At 46.3% G+C, this 12139-nt stretch overlaps 1 protein-coding gene across 2 annotated transcripts in view; it reads right to left on the reverse strand.

The window, feature by feature from the left end:
- The window catches only part of EMILIN2 (elastin microfibril interfacer 2), a 33666-nt gene extending 31750 nt beyond the window's left edge, over positions 1-1916 (reverse strand). The window contains exons 1-2 of one of the 2 annotated variants that reach the window (XM_068932285.1): positions 1617-1916; positions 1404-1526 (exon numbers count right to left, since the gene is read on the reverse strand). In XM_068932285.1, the coding sequence (XP_068788386.1) occupies positions 1404-1526; positions 1617-1720 (227 nt within the window). In that variant the 5' untranslated portion in view covers positions 1721-1916. The remainder of the gene's footprint in view (positions 1-1403; positions 1527-1616) is intronic. The other variant, XM_068932287.1, reaches the window with a different exon arrangement.
- Between the last annotated feature and the right edge of the window lie 10223 nt (positions 1917-12139).

Raw genomic sequence — 12139 nt, forward strand, 5'->3', positions numbered from 1 at the left:
GGTCAGGAATTTCCTCAGCCAGAAGCAATGTCTTTGTAACTTCTTCAGTATCCGCTATCACATATTCACACTCCAAGAAAACTCTACGACCTCTAAAATTCTTTACCTTTAAACTTGCCATTGTACGTATTCAAAGAGCTCGGTTGCAGCCCTTCCTCACCCCTCCGTTGCGGAGGCTCAGTGTAACGCGGTTACACCCGTTACATAGCCTATACACTTGGCCAGCTCAATGCTCAAATACCAAACAGAAATAAGGGAAATCAGGCAGGACAGTGTTGCTCGGCTGTCTGCTGCCTGTGATATTTGCCTCAAGTTGCAATGTTTATGTATCCCCATAGAAAAGCTATCTTTTAGCAAAAAAGAAAAACAAAAAAGCCCAAAAAACAAACAACCCCCCCCACAGCGCATTCAAATGTCAGATGCCCAAAATCTATTGTCCCAGGACCCAGGGAGGCAGGGCTGTCAATGCACGCAGGCTACTGCGGTAGCATCCAGGACCTAACAGTATCAGCCACATCCTCGCTTTCTCATGGCAAAATAAAAGCTAGTTTCTCTTTGTATAGCAGTCACCTCAGTCCAAGCTGGAGCCTGATCCCGCTAAAACATATGGCAGTCCTTCCACTGACTGCTGGAGGAGCTGGAAGAGTTTCACGCAGAGCTTATATCACCTACGGTTTACAAATAAAAAGTGCAACCACTACTGCTTTGCAAGTGGGGAGACTGAGGAAAGGGGGTTTGCCCCAGACTTAGCCGGCAGAGCGGTGAGAAACAGCTGCTCCCTGACTCCCGCTCTCCCTGCGGGATCACGCAGCCTCGCTACGCGCACCGCGCCCTACGCGGTCGCCCTCCTAATCGGTTTAGACCAATCCCGCAAAGCTTACACCGAACACGTAATTCTGCATCACCCCCTTGCAGAAACCTCCGCGTTGGCCGCTCTCCGTGCTGGACAACCGATACGAACGTACCGCTAGTTGAGCGAACAGACGGGTCGTGCGCCAAGCCAGCCCGCGTTCCCGGCTCTCCCCAGCCGTTGCCCGCCGAGCCCGCAACAAAACGCAGCCGCGTAGCCCGCGGCGGCACGGCGGCACAGCCCGGGCGAGGGCGCGAAGGCGTGCGCCCACCCGCCCGCCCGCCCGCCGCGGCCTTGGGGCCTGCCTGCGTGCCCACGCCGCTCCCCCAACCCCTTTCGGCAGGGCCGTACGGACCGACCGCATCCCCAAACCTGGCTCTCATTAGCCCCGGCAGCCTTATGTTTGCAATAAAAGAGAGCGCTTTGTTCGGGGCGTACCGGGGGGCCGGAGAGCGGGGCACACGGGTGGTTTTTCCAAGCGGGTGGAGGGATTTTTTATTTTTTTTGGGGGGGAAGGGGTACCCGAGCGCTTCCCCTCCCCGGGCTTACTCACACGGGGGTCGGCTGGCAGGGAAACTGGTTCCAGGCGCACTTGTACTGGGCCTGGACGTAGCTCTCCGTCCCGTCCAGCACCGAGCAGCTGACGTTCCTGGTCACGATGTAGGCGCACCAGTTCCTGCGGGGACACAGCCCGGAGCCGTTACACGCGCGACCGCCGCCCCACGACCCCCCCCCCACCCCGCCTGCCCTCCCCGCCGGTACTCACTTGCTGCGGGAGCCCGGGCGGCTGTAGCGCAGGTGCGGCGTGCCCTGGCTCAGCCCGGCGCCCAGGGCCAGCAGCAGCGGCAGCGCCCAGCCCGCCGGCGCCATGGGGCGGCCCCTCGCGGCGGCGGCGGCGGCGGGCACGCGAGGGGAAAGCGGGGCGGCTGGTGCCTCCCTCCCTGCCTGCCTCCGTCCGTCCGTCCGTCTGCCCCTCTGTCCCGCCGCCCTCGCGCCGCTCAGCCGGTCCCTCACTGACGCAAGTGCCCGCCGCCCTCCGACTTCACACCCGCCTCGGCCGGCCGGCCGCCCCGCCGCGCCGCGCCGCTCCCCTCCACCCCCGGCCCGGCCCGGCCCGGCGGCGGGAGGTGGTGGCGGGGGGCGGGGGTTGGCCCTGCCCCCTCCCTTCCCGCCTCTCGCCCGGCCGCGCGGAGGGGACGGGGGCGCTGCGCCACACGGCGCCCGGCCGCCATGAGCGGCAGCGGCACAGCCCGCCCGCCGGCTGGCAGCCCCCGGCCCGGTTTTGCCCGCCGAGGGGGCTGAGGCGGGGGAGGCGGTGACCCTCCAGCTGAGGGGCCTGGGCGGTGGGGCCGGGCGCCGCCGCGCCACCTCCTTCAGGCCTGCGCCCAGGCACGAGGGCGCGTCGGCCACCCCGCGGTCCGCGGGGCCGGGCGCGAGGAGGCAGCTGCCGAGGCCCCCGGGAGCCAGGCCCCGGAGGTGTCGCGTCAGGCCGACGAAGGCCTGATGAAATACGGGCGGGCGCCCGCGAGGGGAGGTTTTGACCGGCGTGGCGTCACGCGGGAGGTTGGACGCGGTGGTTCCCCCTCGGCGTTACCTCGCTGACTGGGTCGTCGTTCCCTTCTTTTGACCCAACAGCTCATCGAAACCATTCAGCCCTGACAATTACCCGTTACGTTTTCCTGCCCGACCACGTCTGCCTACACCAGGCACTCCTCTGCACAGGCTTCTCCCTGTTTTCTTGTTTCGCCTTGATTAAACAGGAATGAGCCTCAGCGGGAATAAACTTCTGGCCCAATACCGTGTCTTCTGCACTGGCCTGTGCCGGATGCTTCAGAAGATACTGCATGCGCTCAAGGAGCAGGCAGAAGAAAAACACCTTCCCAAGGGGAATTTCTTCCTAATGTGCCCAGTTCATCATCCCCAAAGCATGACATTTATATCCTTTCCAAACTCTTGTACTGTTAATAGAAACCTGATCTTGGGTTTTTATTAAACTGGGGATGTTGTGACAGTCAATACTGTCTAAATGCATTAAGCTCTTTGGCGTCATTGAGAGCCTGTGACAGCAAGACATTCAGTACCTTGCATCCTGCGGCACGCGTTACAGCACCAGGAAGAATTTATTAAACTCGCCTATATATATGCAAGATATCATCGTAGCACTTAAACGCTAGTTCAGAAAAACTTTTTTTACTCCAGCAGTATGTATTCGTCCATCATTCATCACAAGAGTCATTCACTGGGCATAGAGAGACTGCTGGGTGTTCAAATTCACTCAAGTATTAAAATTAATTCTAATCCAGGCACCTTGACTATGTTAGCTGGCTGTACAAGGTAGTCAGTAATGGGTCCCATTACCATCCAGACCACCAGGCAGGACCCTCTGTTCTCATCAGCTCCTCTTCTTTTGAAGAGGTTCCTTTGAGCCATCAAACACAGTGCCATGAAGTTGTAGAGGCAGAGCCTGTCTCTGCACTGTGCTCGTACGGTACATGGGAGGCCCTGGTCTGAACCCCGAAATGATGTAGACACTGGTATCACCAGCTGCTCACACAATGTGACTCCTTGTCCTACTGCAGGCCATGGTTCAATGTTATCTTCCGCTTCAGCTATGGTAGCTTCCTGTGCTTTTGCATCAGTTATTCAGACATAACCACATATGGGAGCATGCTGTTGGCTGTGACAGAGAACTGTTGTGTTTAAAAAGAGCAACCAACTCTTTTGCGTTTGTGTTGAACCTCAGGCCAGATCCCTGATCCAGGCTGCAGCATGAACAGAGACTTCAGCCGTGCATCAGGACGGCATGCTGCAAGAGGAGCGCACGGTGGGGACACAGGAGCCCCTTAGGCCAGCATAGCATCCGTGTCAGCAAGTCAAGTCCTGAGAGCCACGAGGCCTGGACTCAGCAAAACAATAAAGTAGAGAGACTGGGCCATGCCAGAGGAAAGGAAAGGAAAGAGCTGTGCTTGAGCAGAGAGTCAAGAGGTCACACAGCTACCACCGAGTAGGTGGGAGACTTGGGAGCAACGACTGCTGCTGCTGAACATAATCGGTCCTAACCCTGCCCACGTGCTCCAGGGCCTCCCTTGGCCACAGAGCTACTCTAGCTTTCTAGGTCTAAGCAAAGTAGGCAGCAGGGCCCTGCCTGTTCTTCTGCTCTAGGCAAGCGCCTACTGAAGCTGTACCTAGACCTAGGCATCTGCCCAGACCTGCCTAAATAGGCATATTTCATCTGCCAGTCTTACAGACAGTCTCATCCAAATACTTTGCTCACTCGGTCTCTGAGTGTGACAGGAAAACGAGCTTTAAAAACTGAGTTAAAAATTATGCTTTCAATCTACTTTTTAGTAATTGCTTCACTGGAAACGTTCGCTAGAGCTTTCTGCCCACGTTCCCCAAGAGAAATGCATCCAATTACAGATGCTTGGGATCACTTCACTGGCGATAAGTAGAAATGGGAAAATCGGAGATTATTACAGTCACTTCAGTCCGCCTTGTTTCACCTGAAAAAACAGCATCCTCCCAAGAGCTCCAGAGCTATTTTGGAGGGAGTAACGTCTCCCTATCTATGAAATCATGCTCCAGGCAAAGATTAAATCATTTGCTGTGCCACTGTTTACATTTGCGATAGCATGACATTCAGGCTTCATCATTTGTGCCGGCAGAACTCATTTGGAGTTTCTCCAGCCTGAGGCAAGCAAGAAGACAATTCAGTCCCTAAAAAGCAGTAGTGAAGGCTCTTTCTTCCCTTCTCCCCTCTTCACCCAGTCAAGGAACTCTAGAAGCTGGCCCTTTTTCAAAAGTGATGAGCAACATGGAAGAGCTATATGTGTCCCACAAAGAGAAAGTCAGTAAATAATGAAAGACTGAGGTCATGCCTGTCTTGAGAATGACTGCATGTTGCAAAAATTAACAGGCTGATTTAAACAAAATGAGCATGAAACAACAGTATGTTTTCATACACAAAATACTGAACTTATATTTATACCTTGGTGAAAGAAGACAAAGCGGGTGTTGCCTACCTAATTTGCCATGAGGGCACCCTTCTGACCTGCAAACTGAAGGCTCAATTACGTGATCAAACATAATGTGGCACACCATTAGAACAGAGAATCATTACAGCCTTTCTCTGATAATGAGTCAGGATGTGCGTGTAACTTCAGGACTCTGTCCTTGGAAAATGTATTCATTCACTCAAGAGTTCTTCAAGAAAGTCCCTCTTCTGTTTTCTGATATACCAACTCCTTTTACTGTCTCAGTCAACCATATTGTAAATACTGTGAAATATGACTTCAATAATATTTGTTGCCATTACTTTAAAAGGTTATGTGAGACTTCTTCCACGACAAGGCATAGTGCATTTTTGAATTTATGTCGTTTAAAAGGATGTGTATTACTGAAAAATAAAATCCTGCAGGATCGTTTGCTGCGCCTTAGTGAAACCAGAGCTCTGTGGGAACTTAAACACTGTTCCAAAGAGTAAAGTTTTATGCATGGCTGTGTGATGGCTCAGGAAGGCTGTAACAGCAGATGAGAATTGTAGTAAAAGGTATTGACATGAATAGAAATGAGTGAATTTGGGCAGAGGTTTAGAGCTGACCTCAGCACCTACGATATTCACGCTGGGCCTATGATATCAGCTAATTCAACAACAACCAGAACAACAAAAATTTGACTTTACCAAGAGAATTTGCAACTCAGGTGCATGCTGAACATGCAGTTCAAGCTCTGTTCATGGCTGCATTTTTTCTGTGGGTGTAACTAGCTTTATTTTAGAGTGTATTAAGGTTAATACTGCTCTCAAGGAGACAGCAGTGCTCACACTGTAAATATTTTCTGTGATATATCCTCTCATCTCTAGAACTCACGGAAATCCCAAGGCAGATGATTCTTACAGTGCATGGAAAATATCCTTCCACCCCTCCCTCCAAATAGAATATGTAATCTTCTGCAAGTGCATTGAGAAAGGCTTCAATGACTGGAGGTCAGTAGCACGGGGTCACCGTAACACAGAGATCGCAGACATGAATCCATAAATCCTTTTAAATATTCCAGTGAAAACTTTTTTTGTTGTTTTGAAGTTCTTATTTCTTTAATAAGCCGTGTGGCTGTGTTTTCATCACTAATATTCAACTGCGTTTTAACACTTTGTAACAGGATAAGGATGGGGAAACCATTAGGGCCATGTGCAAGGGTCTACCAAAGAGAGAAACCTGCCCTAAGGGGACAGGCAGAATAAATAGAAAAAATATTATGAGCATATTTATCTCAAAATTCCAGAAAAGAAATGTCGTTAATAAAATGGTGCATGGAATGGCTGCGTGCTCTCCTTGCAATTTACCTTTCTTAAGTGCCAGCACTTTCTGTAGATTTCAGCAATAGGGTTTTTTTAAATTCTGTGTTGCTTTTCTTCAGATTCACCATCTCAAAAAATTGCCAAGACAACCTGAGGAGAGTGGTTTTTAGAAAGGGGTTTGTATTCCTTTTACCTTCTCTTTATTAAAAAAGCTCTGTCACCTAGAAATCTTATCTGGGGCACAGAATATCTTTCAGATACTTCTCACCTGGCCATGAGATGTGAGAAGCCAGCCTACAGTTGTGCCTAGTCTGGCTTTACATTTGGCACTATATTAACTCCATCCATGAGTCAAAGCAGGTCAAGTATCCCCTGGAAAGAGAAACTGGTAGTACGAGAGCAAAGAAAGGTTTGAAAAGAAGCTGTAGGAAACTCCAAGCTAAGAGAGAAAGGCTTAGGTTGAGGTTTACGATGCATGCTGTTTTGAAATACCAGTAAAAGCACTCTGCAGGGATAGGGGAATTCGATTACTGTTTTGCAGAGACACGATGCAGACCTGTCCCATTCATTTGGTCTGGTGACATGTCACTACGTAATGATTTTAACATGAATATTAGTTTTAACATTTATAATTCAAGTCCCTGACTGGTGTCCTTCATCTTCTCCCCTCTCAAATCAGATCATGAGCTCTTTTTTGCGATATCTTTTTAAATGTCATTCCCCACTTCAAGATTTAGGTTTCAGTTTTGAAAGTGTTATGTGTAATCACCTCTCTAAAATCAGCCAGACGCATATTTAGCTGTTAATGTTTAATGAAAATTAATGACCAAAAGAAAAGTGAATGACAGATATTAATAAAATTTATATTTGTAAACATGCTGACTTAAAAAAAATCCAAGCCCAAATCAGAAATGAAGAAATAAACAAAGGAGGAGGAGGGGAAGCAGGAAATTTGGGTTCTTTTTTACTGGAGACCCACCTTGGAGGGCTGTAACAGTTACGTAGCTACCAAGACTGTCAATTCCACAAACAATGTATGTAGCAGAGATCCACTCTAGCATCTTTGGACTGTGCGGAAAAATAGCCCATGTGGGCCTGACAAATGCCACATTGTCACCTAGCTGAAGTGCCATGTTTACCTACGTAGGCGCTGGTGGTGTCACATGGGCTTCATGGAACGGGCTTGGGGAAGTCTCAGTGCCTGGCAGTCCGGCAGCTCCATCCTTTCTTCCTTTGTGTTATGCCCTTTTTGAGAAAAACATATGTGCTAAGTTTACTTATTTAAACAGAAAAACAAATCAGTGTTTTACAAACAGCCCAAACATTGCCCAGTTGTGGCATGCATTGTTTGTATTCAAACCAATGTTCTTTATTGTCATAGTTATGGTTTTGGCTAGAGAACAGGATAAACAAATACCAGGCCCCCTGGAACAGCTGTCTGAGCACACTGGTACAATCTGCTCAAGGCTCCAACCCCAAGACAGCAGAGATCAATATCCCTTATTCTGCGCTGGGAAGAGTAATTTGTTGCGGCATTTTCCGATATTACTACACAATGTGAGAGGACTGAATGACGTATCCACTGTTACCATGCGTTTCCTAGCATGGCAAGTCTGGACCCTATGCAGAGAGAAGGCATCAGCGTATAGGAGGAGAATTATAAGAAAATACCTTAATGCTCAGCAAGACCTTTCAGTGAAAAGCCCAAGGCTGGCTGCCACATGCACAAAGGTGGAAGAAGTTAAAGAACTCAGGAAAGAAGATCAGAGAAGATCAGCATTTCTGGACAGATGGCCTGGGGGTGGGCAGGCAGAGGCGGTATGGGGAAGACATTTCTTTTTGCTTTGCATCTGCTTATATTTGATTTAGTGAAATGTATGCCACGCGACTTCGGCGGAGAGCACGGACTGTGCGCTGGTTCTTTCCACAGCTTCTACCACTCTCACCTGCACATAAAGTCGGACAAACCAAGTTGGTTCACACAAAGCTACATCTACTACCTGCACACAGGTCTTTCAGAAAACCAGCAGACAAATAGCTGAAAAATACTTAGAAGATTGCACCAAAAGCTGTATGTATCATTTGCTGTTACTGGAAAGAGTGAGTTTCTTGCAATCTCGCTTGTTATGAAAACAAGAATTGTCATATTTGGGTACAGCCACCCTGGTTGCTCAGGTCTGCTCTCTCACCTCTGATGGTAGTGTAGTATTTCAGAATAAAAAATAGACCTGAGGTGGTTAATTATTGTGCAGTCCTTCCCTCCAATAAAGGGCAGCTTCCAGGGTTTCATGGCATGTAGTGAGTGTCCTTCTTAAATGCTCCTGTCTCTGATTGAATCTGTCAGATTTCAGCTTTCAAGATTTTTTTAAAGAGATGAGCTGGAAAGGAGAGAAAGGAAATGGCTCATGCCTTTTCGGTGTTTGGGGCAAAGATGTCAACAGTTTTCTAAACACTTATATTGTTTCTGGTAGAAAACGATATGATTCTGAAGCTTTACTTTAATCATCAGTTTATCCAGTCTCTTGCTGAATTTACTCATGTTTTAACTAAACAAAAAAGTTACATGAGTTTAACCACAACAGGTAAAAGTTTTTGTGCAAACACTACACTTTCAGTTTAGGCTCAATGGGTGTTGGTTTATTTCAAGGAATTGATTATAACTGCAGTAAGTCCACTTAAAGTTAAAATGAGAATCTCTTCCTTAAAACAAGAGGCAGCGATTACTGATGAAGATAAGACCTAAGACTGTAACTCTCAACGTAACTCCCAGCCTAAGGTTTATATTCCAATCAAAAGAATGAGCACTAGCTTTAGGGAGGCGTTCTATGTGTTTCCTCTGATTCTTATCTATTTCCCATTCAAAATCAAGCTTTGATTTAACTTCTGTTCAACTTGCAAGATATAGCGTTCTTAAAGAAATTTTATGCGTAAAGAATGAGCTAACCAAACACAAAAATGCCAGGAATATTTTAAATAAAACCTCATTAGGTAAAGACCATGGCCTCGAATACTTCATGCCTCTCTACATTCACATCATGTTTTTAGAAGAGGTTTTATATAGGCTAAGTCATTTTTTCTCATTCAGCCATTTGGCCACAGCAAATTTCTTCAGCTTCTCTAGTTTCTCCCTGGTTCCCAGCTCCTACCATCCTGTAGAACATATTGTTCATTATTTGTCCTGTAAACGCTCATTAAAGTTATAGCAACTGTCAGATGCAAAAATCAAAACAAAAAAGACAGTAAGAAAAACAAAAAATTCCCTTTCCATCTGTGTTCTCCAATCCCGTATTTTCATTGCACGATGATGGTATGTGGCTGTCCTTAATCTCAAAAACTGCAACTCACAAAATGTGACCACAGCTTCTGCTGAACGAAGGAGGATGACAGCTCCAGGCCTCCCGTGCCTGCTGCTAGTGATGCCGCTCACGAAAAGTGTAAGATTATGGGCTGACGTGGGGCAGGACAGGCTCTTGCAATGGATCGCTCGCTGCTGCAGCGAGGCACCCTTTCCCCGAGACAGTTTCGCCTCCTCTGCTCAGTCCCCACATGGCACTTTCTTATGGAATGACATTGGCAACCCCCTATAAATATAGGATGAGGCTGCAATACTTTTATCTGCAAACAGCTCTTCTAAATGAGCAGGGCTTCCTATGTAGTAGTACAGCTGTCATAGCCCAATCTGTAAAAGCGAACACGTAGCTTCTCCCTGAAGGAGTGAGTTTTCAGTCAAATTGGACTCAGGCGGCAAATGATACTGCCTGTTTCTCGATGCACCTGGAAGCTCCAATATGGTACTGTGCCAAATCATGCTGTGTTTTAACATAACGTGAAATGCAAAGGGAGGTATCTGGTGATTCGTTGCAGTCACTTGCTATTCTCTGTTTATCACTGGAGAGTTTCAAAGGATGTGGTAATGTTTAAAAATGAAAGAGAGGCTAAAACAAAAAAAGAAAAAGATGAAGTAAACATAAGCTGCATGAGAACAGAACTGGGGAAAAGACACTTTAAGGTGTTGGAGGCAGGAAGGTGTGGAAAGAGGAGGTGATGAGTACAGCAGTGCCAGAATGGGCAGCATCTTGCTTTGATCGTGTGCTCAAATCCTTTGAAATCGTTGTTATTTACACACTTGCCTTATGGCATCAAACTTTCTGTCTAACATGGCTTTTTACTCGTTTATTAGTTTATCATTTTCCACTGAAACAAAAGTGCTTGTTCTTCCTCAGGCCTCCTGTATTTGGGGAGAGGGTGGCTGTAAATGCTCCAGTATTGGACCCTAAGAACCTCCTGCAGGAACATGCAGTTGCAAAGACAAATATATCAAAAAATATTAAACAGGGAAAAGCAAAGTTTTTATCTTTTTTTTGTTCACCACTGTTTACCAAAAGTTGTGCTTATTCAATATTATTCTAGAAAAAAGTTTCTAATTGTCTTAACTGTTTGTCTAATTGTTTATTAAAGCAGACTGCGTAAACCTGTTTGTACCGGACTTCTCAGTGCTGCAGTTAAATACGTTGGTGATAACAGTGCTCTGTTTTGGTCAGTTAAACAATTTAAGTGAGCATCCTTAGAGTAGGTAAATACTTCACTCCCACCAATTTGGATTGGAGTTAAAAGCCTGCATCTCTGTGACAACTGGAGATTAAGCACCAGAGGTTTGTTTCAGTCAAACCTCTTTTAGATAACATCACTGGCTACTTTCATTTTCTCTGTGAACACTGTGTGCGTAGCTCTATAACCTCTCTTGAAAATCTCAAGCAAGAAATGACAACTTAATTAAACCACATTGAGTATACTTTTCTTCAGATGTGCCAGGTTAAAATAATGGCATGATTTGGTCACCAAGGTACATGGAGCATAGGGATGTACAAGGGTGTTCATTCCACATACAACAGCTTTGTTGAGTCTTTCTTCCCAGTATGGGGAGAGGTAGGTAGGCAGGTTTAAACACATGTCTTTTAACAAGCAATATGCCTGCAATTAATTGTAATTAGTGGAAAATGAGGAATATCTAGATATATTTAAACTGTCTCATATCTAACCACTGAAGATTTCCTTTCTGTATCTTAATATCCTTTAGCTAAGTAAGCATTTATTAGTATCGATAAATATGTCAGTGGAGTTTAGGACACTGCAGAGATTTCAGTCCTATCTGTAAATTAGGCATGAAGGCTCTTCAAGTCTAGCTCAGGTCTGAATTTCCTTTTTCCCACCCAAGATCAAAACTGCCCGGTGACGTCATTTCCTTTCATTCTTTCAGACACCTCTTACGCTTGAGCACCCTTCCTGCTGTCATCCGTACTGATGCACATTCTTTGTCAGCCACTGACTTTTGTCCTCTTTATTTTGTCTTATACTGTTAAAAGGAGATATCTATTGCAAAGAAGAGAGTGTATCTTTTATATTGTTTTAGAAGAGCAGTGGCTACAGGAATCATGGCTGATGGACAAGAACATAAAGATGATGAATGTTGCTGGTGTGTTTGCTTTGCGGTGGACCGAAAACCAGTGGATCAAATGACTATAATACTTTCACTAAACAACAGGACTACATGTAGTAGTAGTGGTGAAACTGACTCACGATTTTAGAATTTACTTCAGAGAATATAAGATAAGAAGAATTTATGCACCGCAGTATATGTTCAAGAATGAACTCAGTTGTGGACTCAGTTCAGGGCATCTGGCATTATTTACAACACTCACTTTTACTTTTAGGAATGCAGAATTTCAGGCCTGTAAAGTGTTTTATTTAAATAATTTTTATAACAGTTAAAATTTAAACCAAACTTCAGGATGAGCTCTGTCAGGGATTGTTAATTCTCTGCGTGTTGATGTTAGGCTTTCCCTTTATTCCTTTTATTAATTTGTAGAATAATATGGTGGGGTCATTACTGATCTAGGATGAGAAATGATTGGGGAAGGAATCCTGTGATTTTATATGTATTTTGCAGTGGTGCCAGATGATCTTAGCAAAATCAGAGCTCCACTGTCTTCAGT

This window comes from Struthio camelus, chromosome 2 (assembly GCF_040807025.1).
Source record: "Struthio camelus isolate bStrCam1 chromosome 2, bStrCam1.hap1, whole genome shotgun sequence".
Taxonomy (NCBI): domain Eukaryota; kingdom Metazoa; phylum Chordata; class Aves; order Struthioniformes; family Struthionidae; genus Struthio; species Struthio camelus.